Source organism: Pteronotus mesoamericanus, unplaced genomic scaffold (genome assembly GCF_021234165.1).
Source record: "Pteronotus mesoamericanus isolate MK-2021 breed Mesoamerican mustached bat unplaced genomic scaffold, CSHL_Meso_final contig_116, whole genome shotgun sequence".
Lineage (NCBI taxonomy): Eukaryota > Metazoa > Chordata > Mammalia > Chiroptera > Mormoopidae > Pteronotus > Pteronotus mesoamericanus.
Window position 1 is genome coordinate 10,852,726 of NW_026555027.1, and position 25,403 is coordinate 10,878,128.

Below are 25,403 nucleotides of genomic sequence, written 5' to 3' on the forward strand. Positions count from 1 at the left end.
CCATACAAGGCCTGGCTGTGGGGCAGGTGATGGAGGCTGCCCCAACCAACCGGCTGTTCTTCATTTGTGTCAGCATGGGTCTCAGACACATCGCTGTCCCCATCATATGGAAACTAATGGCTGAATTATTGTCACTAGAGAAAACACTTAAGAAACTCTGAAGTGATCCATAATCACCCTCCTCCTCCTGTGGGAAGGGGGTCTCTGAATGGCACCAGAGTCCAAGTGAAAATGCCAGGCATCAAGGTCACACATCACTGAGGAGCCCAAGGTCAAGAAGTGCTCCCCAGCTGTACCTCGTGCTAAACGCCCCCTGCTGTCCAGAGCTGCCCCTGCAGACGCCATGCTGTGTGGGCTCTGCTATGACCAGGGGCGCCATGCGGTGGTGCTGTGAGAGCTGCCACAACCAGTGACACACGCGCCTTCTCCGCCACAGGGGCCGTCTTACACTGATCTTCCTCTCCACGGCCTCCTAGAAAGTCAGCACCAGGTCTGGAAGCCAGCGACAGCAAAGGAATGAGGCCCCCCGGCATGTATCTCGTGTGCTGACAACCCTGCAAACCCACCAGACTCTCCTGCCGTGATTTCCCTTTGCCTCATTTTTCTAACCTTAATTCCTTAGTGAAAAAAGTGAATTATAAATAGAAGTTTATATTGCAGATGAAGATGAAAAATAAATGAAGCTGAACAATCTACAATTCTTGTATAGTTGCTGGGAGACAAGGAGGGAGCATGGATTCTTACATTTTTATTGCCTAAAGAAAATTTATGTAGCAGTAGTGATTATGTTCAGTAGAGTATTTTCCTAGAGGTAAGTTTCCACTGTGAGCTAAAACATTTTCTCAAAGGAAAGGGTATGAAGTTTACATCATGATGAATAGAGAAAACCTCACTGGACCCCGAAGAAAATTTCCCAGCATAATAGTCAAAGTCTTATCGACGAAAATAAGATCATTGGAATTCAAGACTCTTCAATGATTTAGCCAGGATAGAGAACTGGATTTTTAATCAGGTTGAGGCAAATATTTTCTCTGAAATCACTGAAGATGCACCTGCTTATCTTCAAGCAGCTACTCATTTCCTGAAACTGAGAAGCAGATGAGCCTGGACAGTCTGGGACAAGGCCCAGGGGTCACAGAGCTGCAGGAGGAAGGCACATAGGCAAAGGCGCGGCAAGCAGGGAGGGCCCTGATGGGTTCTGGGCAGGTGATGACAAGGCCGCCTGAGGGAGGACAGGTGGCCAGGGGAGGGCACCATGGGGCTGCTGCCAGTACAGGAGATAGCACAGAGAAATGGCAGGTGGAGTTGGCATTGGGGCAGGGCCTCTGAGGTGACACCAGGCCTGGGTTTTATTCTCATCAAAGCTCTTGGTGACTCCGCACAGCTCTCCCCCGGGAGGTTGTAAGCACACGAGCCACTTATGCTCATAGGTGAAAGGCAGGTCCCAGATGGTCCACCTGAGCCCCAAGTCCATGCACACCGAACCACACAGGTTTAGACTAGCCAGGAGGAATTGAGAGGTTAACCACTCGAGGAGCATCGCCCAGAAATCTGGCTCCAACTCCATCTCAGAGCAAGCCAGGGCATGAGGTCACAGCAGCCATGAGTGTGTCCTGGGCGTCACATGTGCCTGGTCAGCTTCAGTAGGTGGTGACTGACAGGCTGGGGTGCTGAGCGGTCCCTGGCGCACAGTGGTGCCCCACGGTGGTAACCACCAAACCACTAACAACTCTTCACCCTTTGTTATGCTTGGCCCCCCAGGGGATTTCTGTCATTACGACATGACTATATACTCTGAAGGCAGGGACGCTGGCACCCCTCAAACTGAACGCACAGCGGTGCAGCGTGGACAAATGAGACCTGGGGCCGGGTTGCTGTGTCTGGTCCTGGCGCTCACCAAGGCCTCGGTGGCATGGTGAACTGGCAGGCCCAGCCTCTCTGTCCCAGGCTGTTCAGGGAAGCTGTCACCTCCCTCAGTCCAACAGATAGTAAGATAGAGGAAGAGCCACCCCAGGAGTGAGCCCAGCACCAAGCAGGAGGCGGATAGGGCACAACGGCTGAGAACTATTATTGGTCAAGAAAGCCCTCCCAGCTCTGTGCTCATGCAAGGGTACTGACCACTCCCGGGGGCTGCAGACACGCTGTGCCTTCTCCAGTTTCCCAGTTCATCTTGTTTCTCCCTCACACTAGCCCTACAATGGTAAGTGTCTAAACCACCAGCCCTGCCCCTGCACAGGCCTGGTTCCAGAATTCACTGGAGTGGGGACAGAGGGGCAGGGCTCCAAGGGCTCCGGTGTCAGAGACGCCCCAACCTCACTCAGCAGCCCCACCAGCCTGACGCCTGTAGGCTCCCTCTCAATTGTTGCGGGCAAGGGCACTCTCAGGGTACAGGTGGGAGAAGCGGCCAAGCGCCCAGATGGGGAAGATGTTCTTGTAGTTCATGTAGAAGATGGCACAGGACTTATTGAAGATGCCGGCGATGTTTCCCTGAAAGGACACAGAGACTTCAGCTCAAAGGTTCCACCAGGTAGCCAAGGGGCCCCTTGAGCTGACACCGCAGGTAGAGAGCTGGCTGGCTCATGGGGGGCCGGAACGGCAGAGCCTCAGCAGCAGTCCCCCCAGCTCTCAGAGCCCTCCACCTGCAGCACCCTCCGGTCTGGTCACCAGCCCCGCACAGGCGTGTTGACCCCAGACTCATCCAGGGGAGAAGAGTTAGCTTCACATGACCTCGTGACCCCATGCCAGCAGGGATCAGGCATGAAGAGCTGTCAGGCAGAGCCCGAGGGCCGTCCTGCACCTCCCAGCATCTCCTGGCACCATCGGCCCTGCCCTCCAAGCCAGTGCTTCAGTTGCAAACAGTAAGATTCTCAAGGACCATCACAGATCTGCTTTCAACAAAAGCTACTCATGAGTGGTGTTTCTGAATCTCAAATCCCCAAAGCTAAACTGTGTCCATGAGCACCCCATGAGGGACATAGGGCCAGGAGGGGATGCAAAATCAAGGTCAGGGCTGAGCCCCCCATAGCATACCTGGGGCCAATCTCCATTGGGGAGCTGTTTTCGAAGCAGACACCTGACTCCTCTCTCTAGGGCTTCTATATCAGGATGCCTGCAGAAAGAGGAGGCAGTCAACACAATGTCACCACTCTGTGGATGAGACTGCCACTGGCTGCAGCCAAAACCCAGCCCTCACCCTCCTCAGCGCAGCCCAGGACCAACGTGAAAAACCTAACCCGACACCACAAGGCAGCGGCACTACTAGGGCCAGTCAGCACACCTCAGGCCATCGCGGCACAGCTCTGCCCTGGGAAGCACAGGACATAGCGAGTGCGGATCTGAGCAGGCCCAGTGGGCAGCCCCATGACTGAGGGCGATGAGGGGTCCTGCCTGCACCAGGTTCACCGCACTGGTCCCTGCCACGAGGTGCTGCTCTTCTGCAACCCCCTGGGAGAGGTGGCCAAGTCTGGCGCCCACTATACCCATTGGTGCTCGGGGACCTCTGAGGGCCACAGAAGCCACGGGTGCTAACCTCGCTCATCCTTGCAGGTTCAGGACCAAGCTCAGCTGTGGAGGGCAGACAGGGGGGCTGACCCCCTGTCCCCAAAGTCGCCACAGACTAGGCCACACTGCTCACGCTAGCCTGGCCTAGCTTGTAGGGGGTTTTAGAAAGATTCCCCAAATGGCCCAGAACTGAACAGGGCAGTACAGACTGGGATACTGTGCACATCCATGTGTACGTGTGTGTGCATGTGTGGGCATCTGCATGTGTGTGCACATCTGCACATGTTCACTTCTGTGCACATCTGCCTGCATACACATATTATTGAGCACCGCTGTGGACACAGGCAGGACTACGGAGCGCAACTGTAGATTGTTCACACCTCAAACCGTTGCCCTGTTTCCCTGGGGCTTCTCATGTCCCTTGTCATGTCGCTGTGACGGTGAGCCTCTTTTCAGGAATCCGCTGGTTCAGATGGACTTACAACTCTGCCCCGAAAACCCTGCATGCAGAGCTCAGCCGCCCACACCCCGCCCAGTTCGCCAGGATCAGAGTCCTGCCTTCATGCGCCCCCACCTGACGGCCATTAGCCCCATCAGGGCCCAGCATGTATTGTGGATCTGGGACTGGGCGCTCTGCATGTAACGCCTCTGATTGCAGGACTCAGTGTCCTCCCCCCAGCCTCCGTCCACCATCTGCCGGGACAGCAAGAAGTTGCAGGCCTTGGAGACCTCCGCACAGGCCACCCTGCGGGGACATCAGACAAGAGACACCGTCACACAGTGGAGGTTCAAGGCCCTGTGTCCTTACCCTGCCCCGGTCTTGTTAGGGACATGGGAAGGGGGGCTGCTCTTGAGGCCATCCCACCATGGATAAGGTAAAACACTTTGTAGCTGCAGGCGGCCTCGCTGCAATGAACCACCCCATGAACACCTGCCCAGCCAGGCAGACCTGGAGGACAGTTCAGACTGAGGCCTCTGCCATTCCTTAACCCAATCTAGTATGTCTCCTGGACTCTAGCCCCTCCTGCTACTTCAGAAATGTAAAAACACCCCCAAAATCAAACATCAAAGGAAGATACTCTCCCCCGAACAAAGCATCATGCTGAGAAGACCCCATCCCACCAGGGGGCAAATGCCTACTCACCCATTTCGGTAAATGTGTCCCATGCAGGCAAAAGCCTCCAGCCCAAACCAGGTGCCGTAGGTAAAGCAAACCCCCCAGGAGCTGGAGGGAGACACAGGGAAACAGAGCCTCAGCCACCCAGGCAGCATTCATAGCGGATCTGAGAGGATGGAACACCCTCCAGCATGGGGAAGCCGTGGTTATTTTCTAGAAAAACATCCACATAGCCTTCACAAGCCACACCAACAGCAGAGTTTTAAGGCCAGCGAGATAGGCCTGCCCATGGCCCTCAGAGACGGCTCTGTCTGCTGGAACCACAGCAAGATAGGAACTGATCCAAACCCAGGGGGAGGACGTGAATAATCCAGCCCAAAAAACAAGGCATGGGCCCCAGAGTATGACCAACACGTTTACCAAACACCGCCAGGGTGAAGGGCTGGCATTCACAAGGGACCAGAACCCTGTGGCTGGCAGCTTCCTGCCCGAGGCCCCTGGTACAGCACACATGCACTGTGAGTGCAGCCGTGTCCGGGTCCCACGCAGCTCACTCACCCTTCCCAGGAGCCATCATCCCTCTGTTTCCGCCGACAGAACTCCAGGCCTTGCTTGAGGGTCTCCCTGCATCACAAGGGGACAGGCCAATGAACATTCCAGCAAAACAGCAACTTACTCATTTCTACCCAGTCTACGGTCTCCCTTTTAAAAATATGTGAAAATGAACATACAGTTCACAGAGGAGATACAAGGTCAAAGCAGAAGCAACTTTGCCCACACATGCACACACATGTACAGGACACAGGAAGGAGTTAAATGCAGGAGGGGGGCAAACACTCAAGGAGGAACCAACATTAGAAGCAGCTACAACAGGATCGATATCCCTGAAAACGGTGTTGGGGTGACACAGGCTTGAGTAAATCACACAAGATGCAATTTTAAAAAGAAATAAAACATCAGAGAGAAAACAAAAGATTGAGAGGACAGAGAAGCTCCATCACAAGTCTAACAGGTACTTCGAAAAAGAAACTGGTTCTCTGAAGAGGCCAGAGAGGAGGCACAAGTACAAACTGAAGTGCCCATGACCCTTGGCTCCAGGGCTCATCCCACGTCATCTGTCCTGGGTGTGGGCAGCACCTGAAACTTGTTTTTAACCAACAGATTCCTGCAGAGTGGATGGGATGTCACTCCTGTGACCACATCACGAGACGCTCTGGCCTCCCTCTTGCCAGCAGAGTCCCTCTCTATTGCTTCTCTCCCCTGCCAGCTTTCACAAAGCCACGCTCAAGCCCATGGGTCCAGAAATGAAGGGTGGCCTCCAGCCAACAGCCAACAAGACAATGAGTCCTGAGGTTGACACTGCACAAGAAATGGACACCTGCCAACAACCACACGAGCTCGACGCAAATCTTCTTCAGCCAATGCTCAGACAAGACAGCAGTCAGCCGGTGACAGGACCCCGCTAAGCCTGACCCCTGACCCAGAAGCTAAGAGGTGATCACCGCACATCGTTTTAAGCCAAGTGTGCAGTAATATTGTTCCTCAGCAATAGGGAACAAATACCTAGGTGAAGGAACAAATAAATGAGAAAGAAGAAAAAGGATACAACTACAGGTATAATGGAAATCAAAGTTAAGATAAAATAAGAAAAGTTTAGGCAATGCATTTGTAATTTAAATAAAATGTACCAATTACTAGGAAAATTACTTACCAAAATGACCTCAAGAAGAAACAGAGATCCTGAATAGTCCTATAACTACTAAAGACGTGAGTGTAAAATGTAAACTTTTCCCAGAAAAAGAAATCCAGGCCTAAAAGTTTTATAGGTGAATTCTATTAAATTATCATGAACAATTATCCTAATCTCACACAAACTCTTCCAGGGACAAAGAAGAGAAATAAACACTCCCTATTTCATTGTAGGGACCCAGCACGAGCCTTTCAAAACCAGACAGGGAAGGCGAGGCATGTGCCCCTGTGGCTATGACACAGCTCCTGGACGTCCTCTGTGCCCAAAAGATGATCACGTGATCACAGCAGGATGATACATAATAACCACGAGCAGCCCCCACAGACCCATGACAAGCAGGTGCATTCAGCAGGCATACCGATGACCAAGGACAGTGTGAACAGCTACTCTACCGGCCCAGCCTCCTGAGCACAAGGCCAAGTGAAGGACGCCAGGCCTGCAAGTCCCCACCTTGGGTCCTCGGATATAGGAGCGCAGCAACCACAGAATCAGGAGGGGAGCTTCTGGTAACCTGTGTGCTCCCTGCGGTCACACACTCTGCCAACCTCAGGACAGTTCCTCCATCACCACACAGAGGTCTGCACACTGCTCTGCACAGGTGTCAGGCTTCAACGGGAAAGGTTTAAAAGCTACCATTTATTTGAACTCAGGTAGAGCTGGAGGTGTGGGTCTCTAACATTATTAAGATGTGCAAAACAACTTGCTTCTGTGTTATAACTGTGCTCCTTGGAGACCCAGTATACAGGGCAAACTGGGTTTAGGAACATTGGAAACCCCTCCCATGTCTAAATAAGCTTCACTCCAGGGCCCTAGGTAGAGGACAATGGCTCTCAATGTCACAACGGCAGTGTCTGAGCTCTTTGCCAAGCTGGTGGCACCTGCGGCTGAGTGGATGGGCTGCCCTTACCTGATTTCTCCCGGCCTATGATCTGGGAACCGCTTGTGGAAATGCTTCAGCGCCTGCATCACGGCTGAGGTACACTCCACATACATGTAGTCAATCATGATGTCTCCTGGGAAAGTGAAGGCCTGTGAGCAATCCAGGCCAAATGGCAAAAAAACACAGCACCTAATGTGTGGGGCCTGCACAGCACACCAAGAGCCTGACCATCGCCTAGAGGAAACAAGTAAGGTGTCACTAGTGACCAGTCCACGTGGCGCAGCCACCAGGTGGCAGGTGACACCTAGGAGACCTGGTGTCTGAGTGACCTGGAGGCCCATCTGCTGTGAGACAGCCAGGCCAGCAGGAGAATAAAGGAGGGGGAAGGAGAGGGCACATAGCACAGAGCTGCACCCTACCCTGAAAACCCTCCACTAGACCAGGTTTCACAGTTACAGGAGGGGTATAGAGCATGCAAAGACGACCCAGGGTAAAGAACCAACCCTTACAGACGAGAACCATGACGCACAGCACGAGAAAAGAGGGAGAGGTCCCCTCCTCCCTTGCGAGGAGCGCTCAGGAGAAAGGGCAGTTGGTCCAGACTAGGACCAGAGCTGGGTATGACACCCCAGACAAAACCACAGCTTCCCATTCATATTAGGGCTACCCTTGGAGGGAGAGGAGCATGGAACACTCCAGTCTTTGGGAGGCTCCTTTAAGCAGCAGTCCCCAGCCTTTTTGGCACCAGGGATTGGTTTCATGGAAGATAATTTTTCCATGGACCAGGGAGTGGGGGATGGTTTGGGGATGATTCAAGCACAACACATTCAAGCTCACCTCCTGCTGTGCAGCCCAGTTCCTAACAGGCCCAGACTGGTACCTGTTGTGGCCTAGAGGTTGGGGACCCCTGCCTTACAGGTTCTGTCATCATCTGCCAGCACTTTTGCAGGTACTGACCCCAGCCAGGGCAAAGACCTCAGGGCTCTGGTCAGCAAATGCGCCTGCATGCCGCATGCAGGCAGGCCGGCCACTCACCAAAGACCTCCGCAGGGTTCAGCAGCTCCAGCAGGTAACCCCCACGCTTGGTCTCATAGGTGGCAAACCCCCCGCCAGGGTTTCTCATGTCCAGCAACTAAAACCAAAGACCACACATCTTCAGAGCTGGGCATGTGTGGGTGCCCAAGGCTGAGTGGGCTTTCTAGAAGCACCCAGGGCTAAGCACCAATGGGCAGGGGTGGGCAGCAGGGAGCTAGTCTTCACATCATACCAAGACCCTCGGGTGCACTGACAGTGAGCTTCAACCTTTATCTATCAGCTATGCCGTTAAGTAACCATCTGGGAAGACACCCCAACACATGCATGCATTTGTAAGTCGCATGCATGACCTCCACTAGAAAACATGCACTGAAATGGACATGCTGAAAGGCTTCTTCTCTTTCATCAGGCACACAGTGAGACTGCCAGCCCTCCTGAAGGAGGTGCCTGGGAACAGCCAGGTCTATGGGCCACTGGAACCAGAGAGAGAACGGGGCTGCAGCAGCCCAGCACAGGTGACCATCGGGGGACGAGCCCCTCTGGCTCGCGTTCTTGGCCCTGAGTGTTGGCTGAGACAGACTCCGTGGAGTGCAGAGGATTGCGCAGCTCATCTGTAACACTGACTGGACCCAAGGGACCCTGCATGCATGGCACCCTTAGGGCCTGGGGACTGGAGCCCTATGCCCAGTAGCCTCACCACAGCGATGGTATCAAAGAGCCGCTCTTGCGGGATGTGCGCAGTGACAAAAAGACATTTTTCCTGTACGAGAAGGACAGCCTTCAAGGCCTCAGCTGTGCAGTCAGAGACGATCCAACCACAATCCAGAGTACTGAAGGGAAAGCCGCCCTGGAAAGCATGGAGACTGTGACTGGAGGCAGGGGTGGAAGGCTAAGCCCACACTGTCTTTGGGATCCCCCAAGGCCACTGCGTCCTCCACAGCGCCAACCCAGACACATGAGCGAGCCTCAGTCTTCCAGCACAGGAACCCCATGGACTGTGGCCCCTCCCCATTGTTCACCTTCAGACCCCAGTACAGGATGGGCACAAGACACAGCCACAGGCACACTCCTGACCCCTGCAAAGACAGCTGTGTCCACGCTCTCACGCACACTGAATAAACTGCCTTTCCACCCTCTGCCCTCTCCCTGTCACCCTAATTCACATCTCAACAGCTTATTTCATGTTTGATGTGTGTCTGCCTGAAGGCCTCATGGGACAGGATGTGTGCACAGCATGGCAAGAGGCCCACAGAGCTCAGCTGCCTCAGTCATGCCCAACGCCTCGGTCAGGGTATCTCAGGAGCATCACTAGAGCCCACACCTGTATCCATGAGAGGACCAAGCCCCAGGACGTGAAGGGAGGAGCCCTGCTCGAAGGCCAGGCCCAGCTAACGGGCAGCCTCTCCCAGGGCTTGGGTTGGCAGGTGTGACCGTAGTACCTTGCTCATCTGGCGGTAGTACTTCTGGTAGTCAGGTGGGTTGTCTGGGACCTGGACAGTGTCCGAAGGACATGCATGGAAAGCACAGGAGGAAACATGTCACTGCCACACCGGACACCAGGGCATGGCTGACACAGCAGAACGTGGGGGATCCAGGGCTGCGGCCTCTCAGCCATTGGGGCCTAAGGGAGCCCTCAAGGCATCATCCCTAGGCCCACCACCCACAGCCCCACCTACTGCTGGGAAACACAATCAGGAGCCCCTTGAGCTGGAGAAGGCAGAGTGGGAGGGGGCACCTCTGCCCATGCCATGGGAAGGCCCTCATAGCCCCTAGGGTTCACCTGTGAGATCCGCAGGAACTCATGCGCCTTCTGCAAGCAGGATGAAAACTCAGGTCTGTGGTGTGCACCTGCCTAGAAAAGAGAAGAAGCTGAGCTACTGGCTACAGGAACCTGTGTGGGTAGGCCAGTCTCCAGGTGATCCTGGTGATGTCTTGCCACCCCTGGGAACCAGAACAAACCCACCCAGGTTCTTGGGTATCTGCCGAAAAATCAAAAGACACAGCAGAGAAACAGAGTGAGCAGAGGGGACATCACAGCTGCCCACCCGCACCCACAGGGTCCTGACCCGTCCAAGGCAGGCCCCATGCAGCCCAGACCCCTCCTCAGGCCTCCCCAGGATTCCGTGACCTCATCTCATGGGACCATAAACACACTCTCGTTTTTCTCTGGTACGTGCTCAGTGGCTTTCCAAAGTGTCCAAGAAGAGCAGTTTGAGCTTGAGAAGAGCCTGCAACAGCCCCCACTGCCCTGTCTTCTGGGACAGAGCCTCTCCAATCTCCCTGCTCCAGAAGTCTCTGAGCCAGCCCACCACCTTGAGCTGTTGGGCAAGACCCAGCCTCAGCTGGACCATCGCCAGAGGCCTTGGAGCTCAGAAAAGCGAACGGTCAGGGTCAGCAAGTGTACATGCTGGACACAGAGATGGCGGCACAGGAAGGTCCGCTGAAGGCTGAGGAACAGAGAGGCACACCCACATACCTCCAGCAGAGCCTGGATGGCAAACGAGGTGTCCCACACTTGCGAGCCGTTGGTGCCCTGCACGCAAAGGATGAGCCATTACAGGAGCCAATGCAGCATCCTCCCACCAGATCCTGCAAAGATCCCCTGATCCCCTGGGCTCTGTGTACCCCTCAAATCTCACGTAGGCATGAGGGGGCTGCTGGTACTGCAGGCAGCCCCACCTGCCTTCACTGGGCCCCAGCCAGGTCAGGACTGTGTCAGGGCACTTCAGGATTTGGATGACCACCACCTGAGGCCTCCACTGCCTGTGGCATCTACCCACCGAATGACAGACTCTGGTCCCATTCACAGCAATGTCCAGAAACACCCTCCACTTCTGAGGTGGTGGGGCCTGGCTGAAGCCTCAAATGAGCTGGGTAGGCCCCCCTCAAATCCCACCCTGGGAGCCTGGTTCACTGGTCAGCACTCTGGTCCCACCAGAACACCAATGACCACACCCCAGTGAAACGGAGCAGGACAGTAATTGACACACAGATAACAGGGATGGGAGTGGCAACACCTGAACCCAGACCAATAGGCAGCAGTAACAGGGCAGCAGGTAATCCTGGCCCAGAGGGATGTGTGTGTGTCGAAACGTGCACAACCAGGAGAGCCACCTGGCTAAAAGAAACCTGAACAAGATCAAGCCTCAGGGCCTAACTGCCAGTTTGCAGAAAATACTGGACCCAAGGGAAGCAATGGGTCAGATCCCAAAGGCAGACCCTTTAGAGGCAAGCTGCCAGGAAAGGCACTGAGGAGACAGCTGAAAGTGACTTTCAGGATCAGCCACTGGGCTCTAGTCCTGATGCCAACAAACCATCTCAGGCCACACTAAGGCATCCCTGACTGCAGCGGCAGCAGCACAGAGGTTTCCTAAAGACAAAGACGCCCTCGTGCGCTGAGGCGCTGAAGGGCCCACATGCGGGCTTGCTGTCCTCCCCCTACCTGGCATATTTTGAAAATCCTTTCACAAGAGATTGGCAGTGTGGGAGTCAGGAGCTGGGAGAGGGGCTCAGGGTGTGCCTGGCAAGGGCGCTGAGGTGAGCTCTGCACAGGGGGTGCTGACCCCAAGCCCCGTCCCAAGGCCCCGTGGCCTCAGCTCCCCAAGGCCGCTGCTGGAACCTCTGCATTCCCACAATGAGCCAGGCAGGTGCAACACACAGAACCAGGGCCCCTGCAGCCAGAGAAGGTCAGCCCAGGCAGACCAGTAATGTGGCGTCCCACCCCAGGGCCACAATCAGAAAATGCCCTGGGAGGTGGGGCAGGGGAGCTATTGGTGCTAGATTACCTACAACATCCAAACAGCACAAACCAGTTGGATACATGCAGAGAAGGCCCCATGGGAGTGCCTCTCAGGGTTGGGGGACGAGGCCACAAACCCTTGGAGGTGGCGACGGCTGTGCAGGCTAGGGGTATGCAGGACAGGGCACTCCTCCTGCTTGGGGCCTAACTTTCATTAGGCCAGTGAGTGGGCTCTGAGGTCACTGTGTCCTCCTGACTTGCAGTTCTGAACTGCTCTAGCTCACGGATTGCTCCCACATGGCAGCCACAGACGCTCTGTGCTCCCACAACCCTTGGGGGCTCCTATCCTCAATGTTCCCACAATCATATGGGGCTCTGAACCTCAGGCTCCCATGACCCTAGGAGGCTTGGACCCTCAGAGCTCCCACAACCCTAGGGTTCTAGGCTCTCCTGCAGTGGCCCAGCCCAGGAAATGCCTGTGTCCCCTTGGAGATGGGACAGAGGGCCTACAGCTGCTTACTACACTGCCAGGCCTTGTAAGGAGTGACTTCTGAATCTCAACAAACCCACAGACAGGAATGGGTGCAAAGGAAGCCAGCAGCCAGCCCTGCAGCCCTTACCTTCATCTTCATGCCATCGAGGCCCATCCTGTGAGGAGGAAAGGGCAAAGAGCTGGATGTCAAGTGGTGCCCAGAGGCCCCACAACACAGGAGACACGGGGTCAGTGTCCCCCCGAGCCTCCCCCCGCTGAGTGAAGGGATGCCAGGAGGCCCCTCTAGGGTACAATCTATAAATGACCAGCTCCCCTTGTCACCAAAGCCTCCCTGACATTCACTCATAGCTGCCCTGTCCACCCACAGGCTCCCGGTTCTGACTTCTGGAAACACCCAGAGTTTGTGCTATGGGGTGGACCCTTCCACTCAGACAACCCTCCCTAGCTTCCATCAGCCCTGAAATTACTGGTCCCAGCATCATGCCAGACACCACGGAACCCCTGCTGGGACATGGAGCTGGAGATACCAACACACACCTGCCACTGCGGCAGTAGGGCCCACAAACATCTGCACTGAGCTCTCAGCCAGGTCAGTCAGACTAAGCACGACACCAACCAACGGGGTTCTTTCCGCTGCACTCACCAGAGGTAATCGGGAATCCTGGAGACATGCTCCTGGAAAATGCTGGAGGTCGGCCCTTCCACATGCCAGTGCACGAGCATGTTGATGGTTTTTGAGATCTGCAGGAGACAGGCCCGTCAGCGCTCTGCTCCAGACCTGCTACGTGCAAGGATGCAGCCCAATCCCACTAAGGCCCCAGCACAGCCCACCCAGGCCAGGCTGGGCCTTTTGCTCTAACCCACATTTCCTGAGTATCCGCTGCTTCCAGGCCCCAAGACAGACAGAGCCACTGTTGTGTCCCAGGAAACCAAGTCTCCAGAGAAAGCGGAAAGGGGTTGAGGGTGTGTGCAGAGCAGGGAGGGCAACCTGCAAGAAGTGTGAGCTCAGCCAGCTAGCGAGCGAGCAGAACCACCATGCAGGTGCCAGAGCAGGTTTGTGGGGTCTGAGGGGCAGAGGGAAGAGACAGAGACCAGACCTGTGCACAAGGCTACATGCTCAGGGTGGCATGTTCTAGATGTCCAGACCTTTCACTTTGGGATCTCCTGAGTCAAGATCCGGCTAAAGCCCACATGCATCTCAAGTCAGATGTGCTTCACACAATGTTAGGTCAAAGCCCAAGAGTTACATTGCTGCTAAAAGGAACACAACTAACAGGTCTGTTGAGCATCATCATTTTCAATCCACTGGGGTCCCATGAGGCCCAAAAAACATGTGGGAGCAGGGTCAGGAGCGGGGCTGGGTGTACACCAAGAACCCAGAGTCATGGGTCTTCCTCAGCGCTCAACCCAAGGGCTCAAAACCATTCTGCCTCCTGCACCCATCACATATGGCCAGGAGCTGGAGTCCCTGACCCTTCCCTGGCTGCTGTGCACCTGGACACACTGCTTGTAGATGTGTCCACGCCTGGCTCCATGAGGCAAAACCAGGTCAGGAGCCCAGAGGCTTAGAGCAGAGTTCCATGTCATGGGGCTTGGCAAGATCCAGGAATGGAACCCAAGCATCCCTGGCACCCTAAACCCCATAAGAGAAGGGCATATGGGGTTTATTAGGGGCGGGGCTGGCCAGAAAGATCCTAAGAGGTAGCCTCACTAGGTGGTGGGGGTGGGAGGATGGCCAAGCACACAGATGGGGTAGAACAGGGACCTATGGGATCAGAGGGCCAACCTACAGGGGGACCCCTACTCCCAGTTCCATAGAGTCTAGCCTCTGGGTCTTCCATCCTGGGTCCTCGCCCACCCTAGGGCTGTGGTCAGACACCCACCCAAGGCCAACACCCAGCAGGCAGGGGACACTGACCGGGCCAATGTTGATGCATTTGGTGAAGCGGTCACTGGCTGCAATGTGCTCAAACAGCTTCTGGATGGCCCGCTGCCGCAGGCTGGTGCTGTGGTAGCGTTCATACAGGTTGAGGATCGCTGTGGAGGTGAGGGCATCAGCGAGCACAGAGCACGCGGGAGTCCTGGCCTCAGCCCAGCCAGGCAGAGGGCAGTGCCTGGGCCCCTCCGGCCTGCCCTGCTCCACCTTTCTTTCCTCCCGTCTCCCCAAACCCCTCACCCACAACACTTTGCCTGCCCCCGCACACCCTGGCATGCTGCCCTGCCAGGTTGGAAGGATTCCCATGAGTGGAAATCTAGCTACCTCTCAGTGTTGACAGGGCAGGGATCCAGCTACCATCCAGGGCCCAGCAGAGTGGGCACATGACTACTTTCCCACACAGCACCCTGGGCTGGCCTCCGTGGGGGGTCCCATGGGGAGGTGAGCCTGGATCGGGCCTGCTGGGGAACTGCCCTTCTCTCTCCCAGAGAAAGAATGACTGCACCCTCTAAGGGGCTCAGCTCGTCTAGAAGGCCAAGCCCCAGGCTCATTCCTTGGACAGGCGAGGACAGGGCAGGTCGGCAGGACACGAGGCATACACAGGAGGCCTATTGCCACATAACGCAAACAACAGGAGAGGACGAACTCATCGTCATCTCAGGTGTCAGCTGACCCCAGGGAGGCTCAGCCAGCCCTGGGGAAGCACCCACCATACACCACATGGAGCAGCCAGCTGTGCGGTGTGTACAAGTCGTCAGGGGCCACGTTGTTCCTCTGTGCCGGCCAGTGGATGCTGTCATAGTCCTCCACGTAGAGCTCCTGGGGGTGGCAGCGCTTCAGCCCCCGGCTGCCCACAGCTGTCTCCTCCCTCTGTCCTAACAGGGCTCACCCTGATGAACGCCCCACACCCCAACCCCACCTTAGGGCCTGCTTCCCAGTGACAGGTGCCTGTACCCCATGCCACCCCAAGAGTCCCTCTGGGAAGTCTCTGTGGGGACAGGAGGCAAGGCCTCATCCCAACTTCAGGGGTTTAGCTCTGCAGGTCCATGGGAGCCAGACTGGAGGATGAGCCAGGCCCAGGCCCTCACCTGCCGCAGGCTCAGGACCAGCGGGTCCTCCTCAGCTCTCAGCCGGATGGCATAGCAGTAGCTCATGGACAGGTAAACCTGCCGGCAGTGGCACCAGAACGTAGAGGGATGTGCAGGCATCCAGTCAGGCAACAGCCTGGGGAGACCGGGCATCAGCAGGAGCCCCAGCTCCACCATCACCACCACCACAGCCCCAGGCCTCCCAAGCATGGACTCAGGGTGGACGAATGTCCAGGCGCCAGTCAGCAAGGCCAGCACTGCACAGCCATGCTCACCCCCCCGGGTGCCTCAGGGCACAGGCCACTCCTGGCTCAGCCAGATGCAGCCTAAAGCCAGGACCCTCAGGATCCTGACATTCAGAATGGTCTGGTTTCTCAGCTGCAGATGAACCACAATAAGAGGGAACGTTAATACTGAGAAATGGGCGAGAAATCCGTGGGACAGCTCTGGACTAGTTTTGCAACTTTTCTGGAAATTGAAAACTATTCCAAAAATAAAAAGTTCATTTAAAACGGTTAAGCCTGAGCCTTTGATGGTGTCCTCCTCCCTGTGCCTTCTGACATCAGCATAGTCAGGCCAGCTTTCCAGGTGGGTGAGCACTAGGTGTTTTCCCCACCCCCCCTTCAAGCCTGCATCCTCACATGTGGTGCATGTGGGGCATGGGGCTCCCTCCCTGCTCCCAGTCATGAGAGGCGGGCAGGCGCCCCCCAGCCTGGAGCCACTCCCTTCACTCTCTTAAGAGCTCCTCCACCCCCTTTAAAGGGTGTTTTTTACATTTTAGGTTTAGGGTCTCTGGTCCTCCACGCTGCATATCTGCCTTTTACTCTCTAAACCACACCCCTCTGAAAATTCCAGCAAAGACCAACAACAACTGCCAGGACCAACCTCATGAGGGACACAAACAGCACAACTCCCTGACAGCAGCCCCGGACACCTCACCCTCCGGGTGCCGGCTCGGTGCCTTTCCCAGCCTGCTCCTCACACATCAGGGAGGTTCACAGTCAAGCTGGCAAGCCCGCTGGGAAGGGCCCCAGGATACCTTCCTGCCTCTTCCAGAGTGGCCGGCCTTGGGTCACAGCACCCTAGCCCCCCAAAGGGAGCTCTGCCCCTCCTCCCACTTCACTTTGCTATCGCTCTGCCACTGTCACCCCGCCTCATGGCTGTGGAGGCTGGCCCCTCAGCCCTTTCATCAGGACCCTGCTGTCATCTCAGTAGAGAGTGGCCTCTCTACTTCATGCCCTTCCTCTACCAAAGTCATCTAACACAGGGCCCCTCAACCACCTCCCTGAGGCTCCCTGGGGGGCCCCAACCCTGCAGACAGTGAGGGGGTTGACGGGATTCCTCGGGTCTCACCTCCTACAAGGCACAATGGGGTATTTATATACATATGACCATTTTCTGGGGAGATGTCCCAGCTTTCATGAGATATTCACAAACTGTCAGAAGACATTGGTGATATTAGATAATAAGGAACTAGTGTTGATTTTGCTGAGTACGTAAATAGTAATGTGGTTCTGTTCAAAAGAAAATTTTTATCTTCAAAGACACACTGAAGTGTTCATGGGTAAAGTCTGATATCTGGGATTAACTTTAATATTCACCATCTAAAAGACAAGATGACAGATTAAATAGCACAGCATACCCCAGTGCTGGGGCTGATGAGGGATGCTAGGCTTCTACCTTCTCTCCACTTCTGCAGTTGCTCATAACATCCGTAATAACAAGATGCAATCATGCTCATCTAGGCAACAAAGCCAGAGCTTCCCTCTTGCACACCAAATGCTCTGTAACAGCCCTGCAGGGTGACCTATCTATCCCATGGTCCAACCTAGGGCAGCTCCCTCCCCCTCCTTCCATCTGTCTGCAGCAACGGACCGAGGGCCTTGCCATTCCACTCAATGAGGCAGTAGGGACCCAGCAGCCACATCCCCACAAAGGCAAACATACCACAACTCTGGGAACAGTGTGTTGAGGCCTTCCCAGCTGTAAACATTCAGAACAGCCAGCCAGAACTTCCCCCAGGAGGGAATGCCCACAGCTCCACCTGCGGAGAGGACAGGCCCACATCATCTCCCTCTAACTGGACCCTTGGGAGTCACACATGCTCTTCTTGTATGAACTGAACGCAAAAGCCTGCTAAAAGTCCTTCAGGGCCCATGAGAAACAGGCTCCAGAGCTAGCTGCGCAGGACTACTGAACACCGCAGCCACCAGGTGGGACCAGCAGCTTCCCCAAAATGTGTGTGTCCACCCCAGGAGAGGCGTTTGCAGCCCTGCCTCCAGGAAGGACACACACGGGCAGCTACCTGGCAAGGTGAGGGGCCCCAATGCACACAGCAGCCCATGCCACACGGGCCTGGAGAAGGTGATAAGGGGCAGTGAGCGCACACATTCGGTCTTCTCCTCTTAGGGCTACTCTTAGCTGCCTCTGACCTGTGCGCCCCCACTCGGCAGGCAGGCCAGGACTCCAACCTGGTTGTCAGTGAACTCTGGCTCAAGTTGGAGCCATGCCAGCAGCATGGACCCAGGTACAAAAACACCATCCTGGTTGTGCTTCACAAGGAGGCCAAAACCCAGGATGCCTCCGGGGAAAGAAGTGTGGCCCAAACACATCTCCTCAGCAGGGGCACCAGGGAGTGGACAGATGTATAGGCACCCAGTCAGGAAAGAGCCTGGGGAGACAGTGCATCAGCAGGAGCTTGGCAAGGAACCCAAAAGCAGGCAGTTTTTTGGTTTTTTTGTTTGTTTTTTTAAGCATGAAATTGGGCAGTTACCCACAAGGTGAAAGAGGAAAAATTCAGAGTTCCCACTTGCTGAACTCGATGTGTCTCCTTAATTGAGGCTACATATTTTCTTGTTCTCTTAAGTAGCATATTAGGCTAAAGGAGGAGGCTCACTCCTGAAGTGGGTCAAGAAATAAGAGAGACTCAATTTTAAAAAGGGGGGGAAAGTGTCATCTGCTGTAGAAGCAAAAGACAAGACAAAGGCATACAGTCACCAGGGAAATACCCAGGCCCCGCCCTACTATAGGAGGTATTATCCAGTCCAGGTTCATGTCCTAGGTTCTTTGCTCTAGTCATCCCCTATTTCTTTGGTATTGTCAGAAGACAAGATTCAGTTCCTGGGTGCTGGTGGAGGAGAGAGACCGGTTAATGAGAAAATCACTGTGAGAGTGACATGTGAAAAGAATAGGGGATTTTGTTAGAATGCACATAGGAGGCTTAATCTAGCTGGGCAGGTCAGGAAGGGTTCCCAGAGAAGGGACATCCACGGTGCCAGGCGAAGGATGAGGAGCTCCCACAGAACTGGGGTGGGTGGACGGTGAGATGCCAGCGAGGGGAAGCACCAAGCAGAGCCCTGAGGCACACAGGTACTTCAAGGAGCTAGCAGAAGCCCCTGTGTGTGAGCAGCTGAGCAGAAGGACAGGTAGGTAGAGGAATGGCCACAAGAGGCAGGCGTGTGAGACCAGCCAGGCTCTGCAGAGCAGCAGGAAAGTTCTCAGGGCAGTGGGAGCCAGGGAGCCTCCCAAGGCAGCAATTAATAGCCTTCAGAGCACACAGGCAGGGAAGAGATGCCACCTGCTAGAAGCCCCGCCTGACACACAGAAGGGTATGTGCTTATCTTAATTTGCTTTTTAAAAAATTACTGGTAAGGTTAGATGGTTTTCACTTTTCTGCTTTCATGAACTCCCTGCACATATTTTGCCTAGTGTTTCAGGTGAAGGTGTTTCTTTCTATTTCTCATTTGCAAGAACTAGTTAAACCGAAGTAACATAGACCCTTTACTTAGCATGCACTGTGCAGGGCATACCTTTCTTGTGAAGTATGTTCCGTGCTCGTACCAGGTCAGGATCGTCGGGTCCAACACCCAGGATTCTCATGGACACATAGTTGAGTGCAGTCCCAAACACCGTGGACTTGTCCTCAATGTGCCTGCAGGAGCAGGAGATGGGGTAACAAAATGACATTTTTTATGACTTCTAAGAAATTAAGAAATACTTTCCTTTTAATCTCCTCAGTAAATCAGGAATGCTAAAACATTCTACACTGACATAACATGACAACACATGGAACATCCAAAACAGCCACCTCCCATGACAACTAAGCAGTTCCAAAACTGGCCCTGCAGATCCTGTCTGCCTCCTCTACTTTCCCACGCCTCAGTCAACAAGATGCAACTAAGGCCCATTCACCACTATGATGCACAGAACACATGCAGGGCATCGTGTCACGGCATTCTAACCCTGTGCTGCCTCAGGGCACTGATGAGGCCTCAACATCAGTCATGGTGTGCTGGGACCCACGGGCCAGAGCCAGGGCCTCAAATTCAAGAGACTGCTGTCCCTGTCAAGGAGACGAGCAGAGGCTGAGCTGTCCCCCTAGGCTTCTGAAATGGAAGCCAGTGATGTGGATGTGGCCCACCAGAGCCCACGACTAGGGTGGGCAGGCAGTTGACTGCCTTGTAGGAGGGCCCCGATCCCAGATCAAGCCCTACCACAGAAAGGCAGGCTGAGACTAGGGAGAGCTGACCAGCCACGGCTGCACTTGTTGCCACCCCAGAGTCAGAACAATGTCCTTCTGCCTTAATGATAATAGCCAGGTGGTTTTCACTGTGAGGGTCTCAAGTCTCTCAGCCAGTTATGAAACCAATTTATAACACAAACTGTGATGCTGAACTGCTGCCCCACCCACCCCAGGTCCACAGTTACAGCCACCCCACCCTTCAACAAATGCATGTCCTACAAAAAAAACGTCTGTGCACATGCATGCACACCGGGCAGTGAGAGGGCCAGGCAGACTCACAGGCCCCAGCCACCATCTGGGAGCTGCACCGACCGCAAGTACCGCAACATCTCTTCTCTGTATCCAGCCGGCAGAGGGATGCGTGCCACGTGGCAAGTGATCAGGAGGCCTATGTGGCAGAAAAGATGTCCGTCACCAGGAGCAGGCTCTCAGCACTGCTAAGCCTGACCCCTTTCCTCCCAAGGATTCCTCCAACACGGAGCATTTCTCAAGGTTCCCCTTCCCACAGAAATAAACCCAGAAAGGCTGCTCCTGCTGGCACCATCAGGGACTCTAAGCTAAGGGTGAGAACAAGTCCCAAGTGCAGCAGCAACAGCACACATGTCACTCCCCACACAGGGTATGTGGAGCACATCCAGCCACTCCAGGACCCACACCTGCTAGGGCACCCCTGGGTGGGGTAACATTTACTTGTTTATATGTTTTTACTGTGTAAGTTATTTACTAGCATATGTCACCTTGCAAATGGGGGAAATAGACAACAATAAACAGCTACAAAGAAACTTCCCTTCCCTGCCTGGCCCTCTCGAGCATGGTGTTCATAGGCTGTCCCCTCAACTCCACCCCTCCCAAGTCCCAGTATCATCTCCATCAACCACATGCCTGTGACACCCTGCACAGGGGTCTCTGGGTGAGCCCAGCCACAATGTGCCATGGAACAGTGCCTGACTCTGACTCAGAGGCATCAAAGCTCTGATAGCCACACTGGCCACAGACATGGCCTAGAAGGACAGCTAGATGCTGAGATGCCACAGAGGCTCACAGAAAATAAGCCCATCTCCTTTCAGAACAGCCATGACATGATCAAGACAGGAAACACACACATAGGCAGAAAGCAGAGCTAGTGTCTTCTCTTACACAGGAAAGGAAACTGAGGCATGGCTGCTAAGTAGTGGGGCCGGGGCTGGAGTTCAGGGGGCTGGACCCCAGAATCAGTGCTCACCAAAGTGATGCACACATGTTCAAACCAGATTTTCATCATCCCCACGTCACAGATGAGGCAGCCAAGGTACCTGAAGTCCTATGGCTTTGCCTAGGGTCAAAGCAGACCCTGGGAAGAGTCTCAATAGGCTCCAGTTGGGTGGAAGGAAAGAAAGAGCCCTTGACTTGCCCTCAAGGACAGGCCCATGGGCCTCTGGACAGAAAAATACAAAACTATACAATCCAGGAGTCAGTGGGACTTGGAGGCAAAGTGGAGCTGGGAGCTCAAGGGGCCTGCAATGCTCCTCCCACCAGGAAAAAGGGTCCTTCTGCATACATTCATAGAAGGTGATTTCTCATACTACAAGACTGAGTTTTTCTTTAAGGGATATTCACAGGATGCAATAGTCATGTCTAGCCAAACCCAGCAGCAATCCTCCTAACCTAGAGCTCACCTGGCTGAGCTCCTCAGCCACCCCTTCAAGGTGAGTTCACATGCCAGAGCTGCCCCCCGAGGACTTAAAAGATGCCCACCCACTACCCTGCCCACTTTGGGGACCTTTGCATAAGCTCAGTCCTCCACCTGGAGTGCCCCACTGCACTGCACTGGAACTCGAGAGTCACCCTTCTCTCACTCACCCCAGGCCACCACTTGCTTCCCTTGTCTGAACACTGGGCTGGCTGTGCCTTCACTCCCATCTTTCAGGACCAACACCAGAAGAAGCAGGGTGCAGGGTAACCCTCCCCAGCCCTTTTCCACGTGATCTCCTGGGTGTTCACCTGCTCTCTCATTCGCACCACAGACATACACCAAGGGCTTGAATGAGGTCAGGCCAGTCCTCCAATAACACCCCAGGGTGCCCTCACCCACAGGCCAGGGCAGCACCCTCCTACCTGGGAGGATAAAGAGTGGGCCGCTATAATCACTCGGCCAGTGCCCATCCTCGCTCTGCAGCCCCATGTAAAATGTTATCCCATTCAGAGCCCCCTCATGGGCTGTGTGGGCTTTGGGCAAGTCTTTGAAGTAACTCCCCTGCAAAGGAGAAAAGAGATGAGACCTGAGGGAAGTCTGTGGCCAGGCTAAAGCAGCCCTCATCGTTGACAGCCCAAGTCAAAACGATGAATCTGAATTACTGTAAAAGTTTTACCTGTTTCAATCAAAAACCTGAAATTTGTTGATGATGGTACTGCCATCTCAGCAAAGCAAAAGGATAGTTCCACATTCTCATGGTTTTGATTTCCAAACCTATTTTTAAATTTCTTCACTTCTCTAAGACATCCTAAATAAATCAACCAAAGGCCCAAGCGTGTGAGGCGGGGCACGGACGTCCACCCAGACCTGGGACGCAGGCCTCTCACAGGAAGGGTCCAAGAGGTCACACAGCGACAGGCAGCGACTGGCGGCCAGGGCTCAACCGGGAGGTCCCATTTATTCTGCATACTCTTTGACTAGCTGAATTTCTTATACGAAATTCCTTGGGTCAATTTCTGAATAATTAAAAAAAAAAAACAAACCCCTACGGACTCTTATTCGTGACCTAGTGACAGAGGAATTAAAGCAAACCGGTCCATTCCACCCATTCCCTACCTTTAACGCGACTGATTCCTGTAAGAACCGCCTTCGGTGACCTGTGTCCCAGGCCCCACATTACACACCCCTTCTTTTTTAACAGGGAAAAATTACCCTCCACAAGTAGCTTGTGAAAGCTCCCCGTTGGTTTGTGGTGCTAGGGAAAAGAAAGGGACACGCGCAGGAGCCCCAGACGTTGTGTGAGGAGTAGACTGGAGCACCTACAGTGTCCGACCCCAAGGAGTAAGCTTCCAGCGCAGTCTGCTCCCGGCCGGGGTCGTCCTCTTCTTGAAAATAGGTCCACACCTCCCTTCCCCTCTCAGTGCTGAGTCGCCAGCGGCTGAGGTCAGTGGCGGGCTCCGTCTTATAGGGTCCCCCTCTACGACGCAGACACCTGAAAACGATTGGCCATCCTGCGTCTTCTTTACCTCAGAGCCCAGAGGCCTCTCTTCCAACAGCCCACAGGCAGGCCGTTATCATCACTTCCCAAAACGGAAACATCGTTAGCGCCACTTCGGCCTCTAGTTGCAGGACCCCCATCCCACCGGGCTCCCCTCAGCCTAGCCCCCGCCAGGCGATCCCCAGCACACGCGAGGCCTCGGCCGGAAGCCCCCTCCCCGCTGGGGCCCAATCTCAGAGCCCCGACCGCGCTCTCCCTTCCTGTGGGGTCCCGAGCGCGAGGACTCACGTGCCCTCAGTCATGACTGGCGCTGGATCTCCGCAACCTGTGCACAGATCCCTGAACACCCTCTTTTCACTCCGCGAACCTTTGCGGGAGCGTTACTCGCCTGACACGCTAAACGTGGTGGGAAGATGCCCGAGCAGCCAATCAGTACGCTGAGAGGGTGGGCCCCAGGCCGTGCCTAGCCATCGCAGTGGTGGAACGCGAGACGCCCCACCGCGCTGAAGGCAAGGCCTGGGTTAGGAGATTGTGGTAAGGGAAGGCAGGGCGGGGCCTGGGGCGTGATCTGGAGCAGACCTAGACAGGATGGGCGGGTCCCGTGGGCGGGACGGTGATGAATGGGCGGGGCGATCAGGCGAGGGGATCCTAGGGGCGGGGCCGGGGCTAGGGCTGAGGGTGGCGGACTAGGGGCTGGGTGGGCGGGACCTTACCTGCGGGTGAAGCCCCGCCTCTAGAGCTGAAGAGAGCCGGGCGGAGGCCTGATGGCCTTAGGAGGTGAGGGAGGTCCCGCCCCGCCGGAGACCGGAGGGCAGGCGGATGTGGAGAGCCGTGGGCTCGGGCTTAGAAAGCAGCAAGGGCAGGACCGGAGGCAGGGAGGAATTCTTGCCCTTGAGGAAGAGCGGAGGCCAGGCTAGGGGTGCGTGAGTGCATGAGGGAGTTTGTGAGCGAAGATGGTGGGGGGCGGCTCCCGGGCCCCGCTGAGGTGGGAAGGTCTCCGGAGGAGAGGGGCTATGGGGAAAGGGTGGTGCGCTCCTCAGGAGGCTGCGCCCCAGGTTCCCGCTGGGACTGGGCTGGTGAGGCCAAGACGCCAGGAGCCTTTGCGGCCTAGGAGCCAAGTAAGGGCATCAGCTAGCTACTCATAGGGGTCCCTATGTCACAGGGGGGCACAGGTAACCAGGTTCTTGGTGATTGCGGACAAAGAATTGAACCGAAGGCACAGACGGTTTATAGCAGACAGAGAGCAGATTTATTAAGCATGGTACACTCCACAGAACCTGGGAGCAGGTCAACGCTGAGCAGAGATTGACCTCTGGGGCGCTAGGGCTTCTATCCTTACAGGGCCGGTATTTCCTGGCTAGCTTTGGCGGGGTTTTATTGCGCATGTACAAGTAGTTATATTACTTTAAAGCTACTCTGTGAATGTGGTCTCCCATGATTTTTCTTGATTGGCCACCAGGGAAGGGGGGGGTCCCACGATGTTAATTTATTAAAATGATATTATAATGAAGGGAAGGTCATGTAGCATCTTCTGCCCAGGTGCATTCACGATGCCTCATGATTCAGAGCAAAAGCAGGAACAACCTTTCTTAGAACAGGGTCTCTTCCTTGTATCAATATCCATTATCTTAGCCTTGAGTCACCTCCAGAGTTTCCTCCTTCCTCACTCTTGCCTCATGTAGAGTGTTGAGATTCCCAGGGTAAGTTAAAGGTACAACAAGGCCTTAACAGTAGAGGGGAGAGAAAGATGAAAAGAGTGAGTGGCCAAGCCTGACAGGGACAGCTGGACAGGGAGTGGGGTGGTGTTGGGTGCAACAGAGTGGCCTGCGGGGTGTACGGTAGAAACCTGAGAGTGAGGGGAGATGAGAATGTCTGACTGGAGGAAACAGTGCTGACATGGAAAGGACTACAGCCAGAGAGCCCCAGCTTTTCTTCATCTCTCCCCCGACCCCCACCCCCCACCCCGGAAGCCCTGACATCAGTTTACAATCCAGCCAGTGAGGGTTTCCATACCCATCCTTTGTGTCCTACTCCATGCCCATGAACCACAGCAAGCCAGAGTGGAAAGTGTGGGAGAGGAGTCGTTGCAAAAAGAAAACACACACACATTCCTCCCCCCTATTGGAATATGGGGGGTTTTAGATGGCCATTAAAGGATTCAGAACTTTCCTC

General features: G+C 54.9%; 1 protein-coding gene across 1 annotated transcript; it reads right to left on the minus strand.

Moving 5' to 3' along the window:
- Positions 1–743: 743 nt before the first annotated feature.
- Positions 744–23,638, minus strand: LSS (lanosterol synthase). The gene is made up of 22 exons (XM_054579311.1): positions 23,520–23,638; positions 23,057–23,225; positions 22,156–22,294; positions 20,341–20,449; positions 19,349–19,470; positions 17,487–17,583; positions 15,540–15,675; positions 15,162–15,270; positions 14,434–14,552; positions 13,159–13,256; positions 12,643–12,670; positions 10,760–10,816; positions 10,064–10,135; positions 9,723–9,773; positions 8,981–9,130; positions 8,284–8,380; positions 7,276–7,381; positions 5,177–5,242; positions 4,646–4,726; positions 4,076–4,246; positions 3,031–3,109; positions 744–2,487 (listed from the first exon to the last, which is right to left on the minus strand). Exons 1-22 carry the CDS (start codon positions 23,531–23,533, stop codon positions 2,356–2,358), a joined length of 2,202 nt encoding a protein of 733 aa, XP_054435286.1. The 5' UTR covers positions 23,534–23,638; the 3' UTR covers positions 744–2,355.
- Between the last annotated feature and the right edge of the window lie 1,765 nt (positions 23,639–25,403).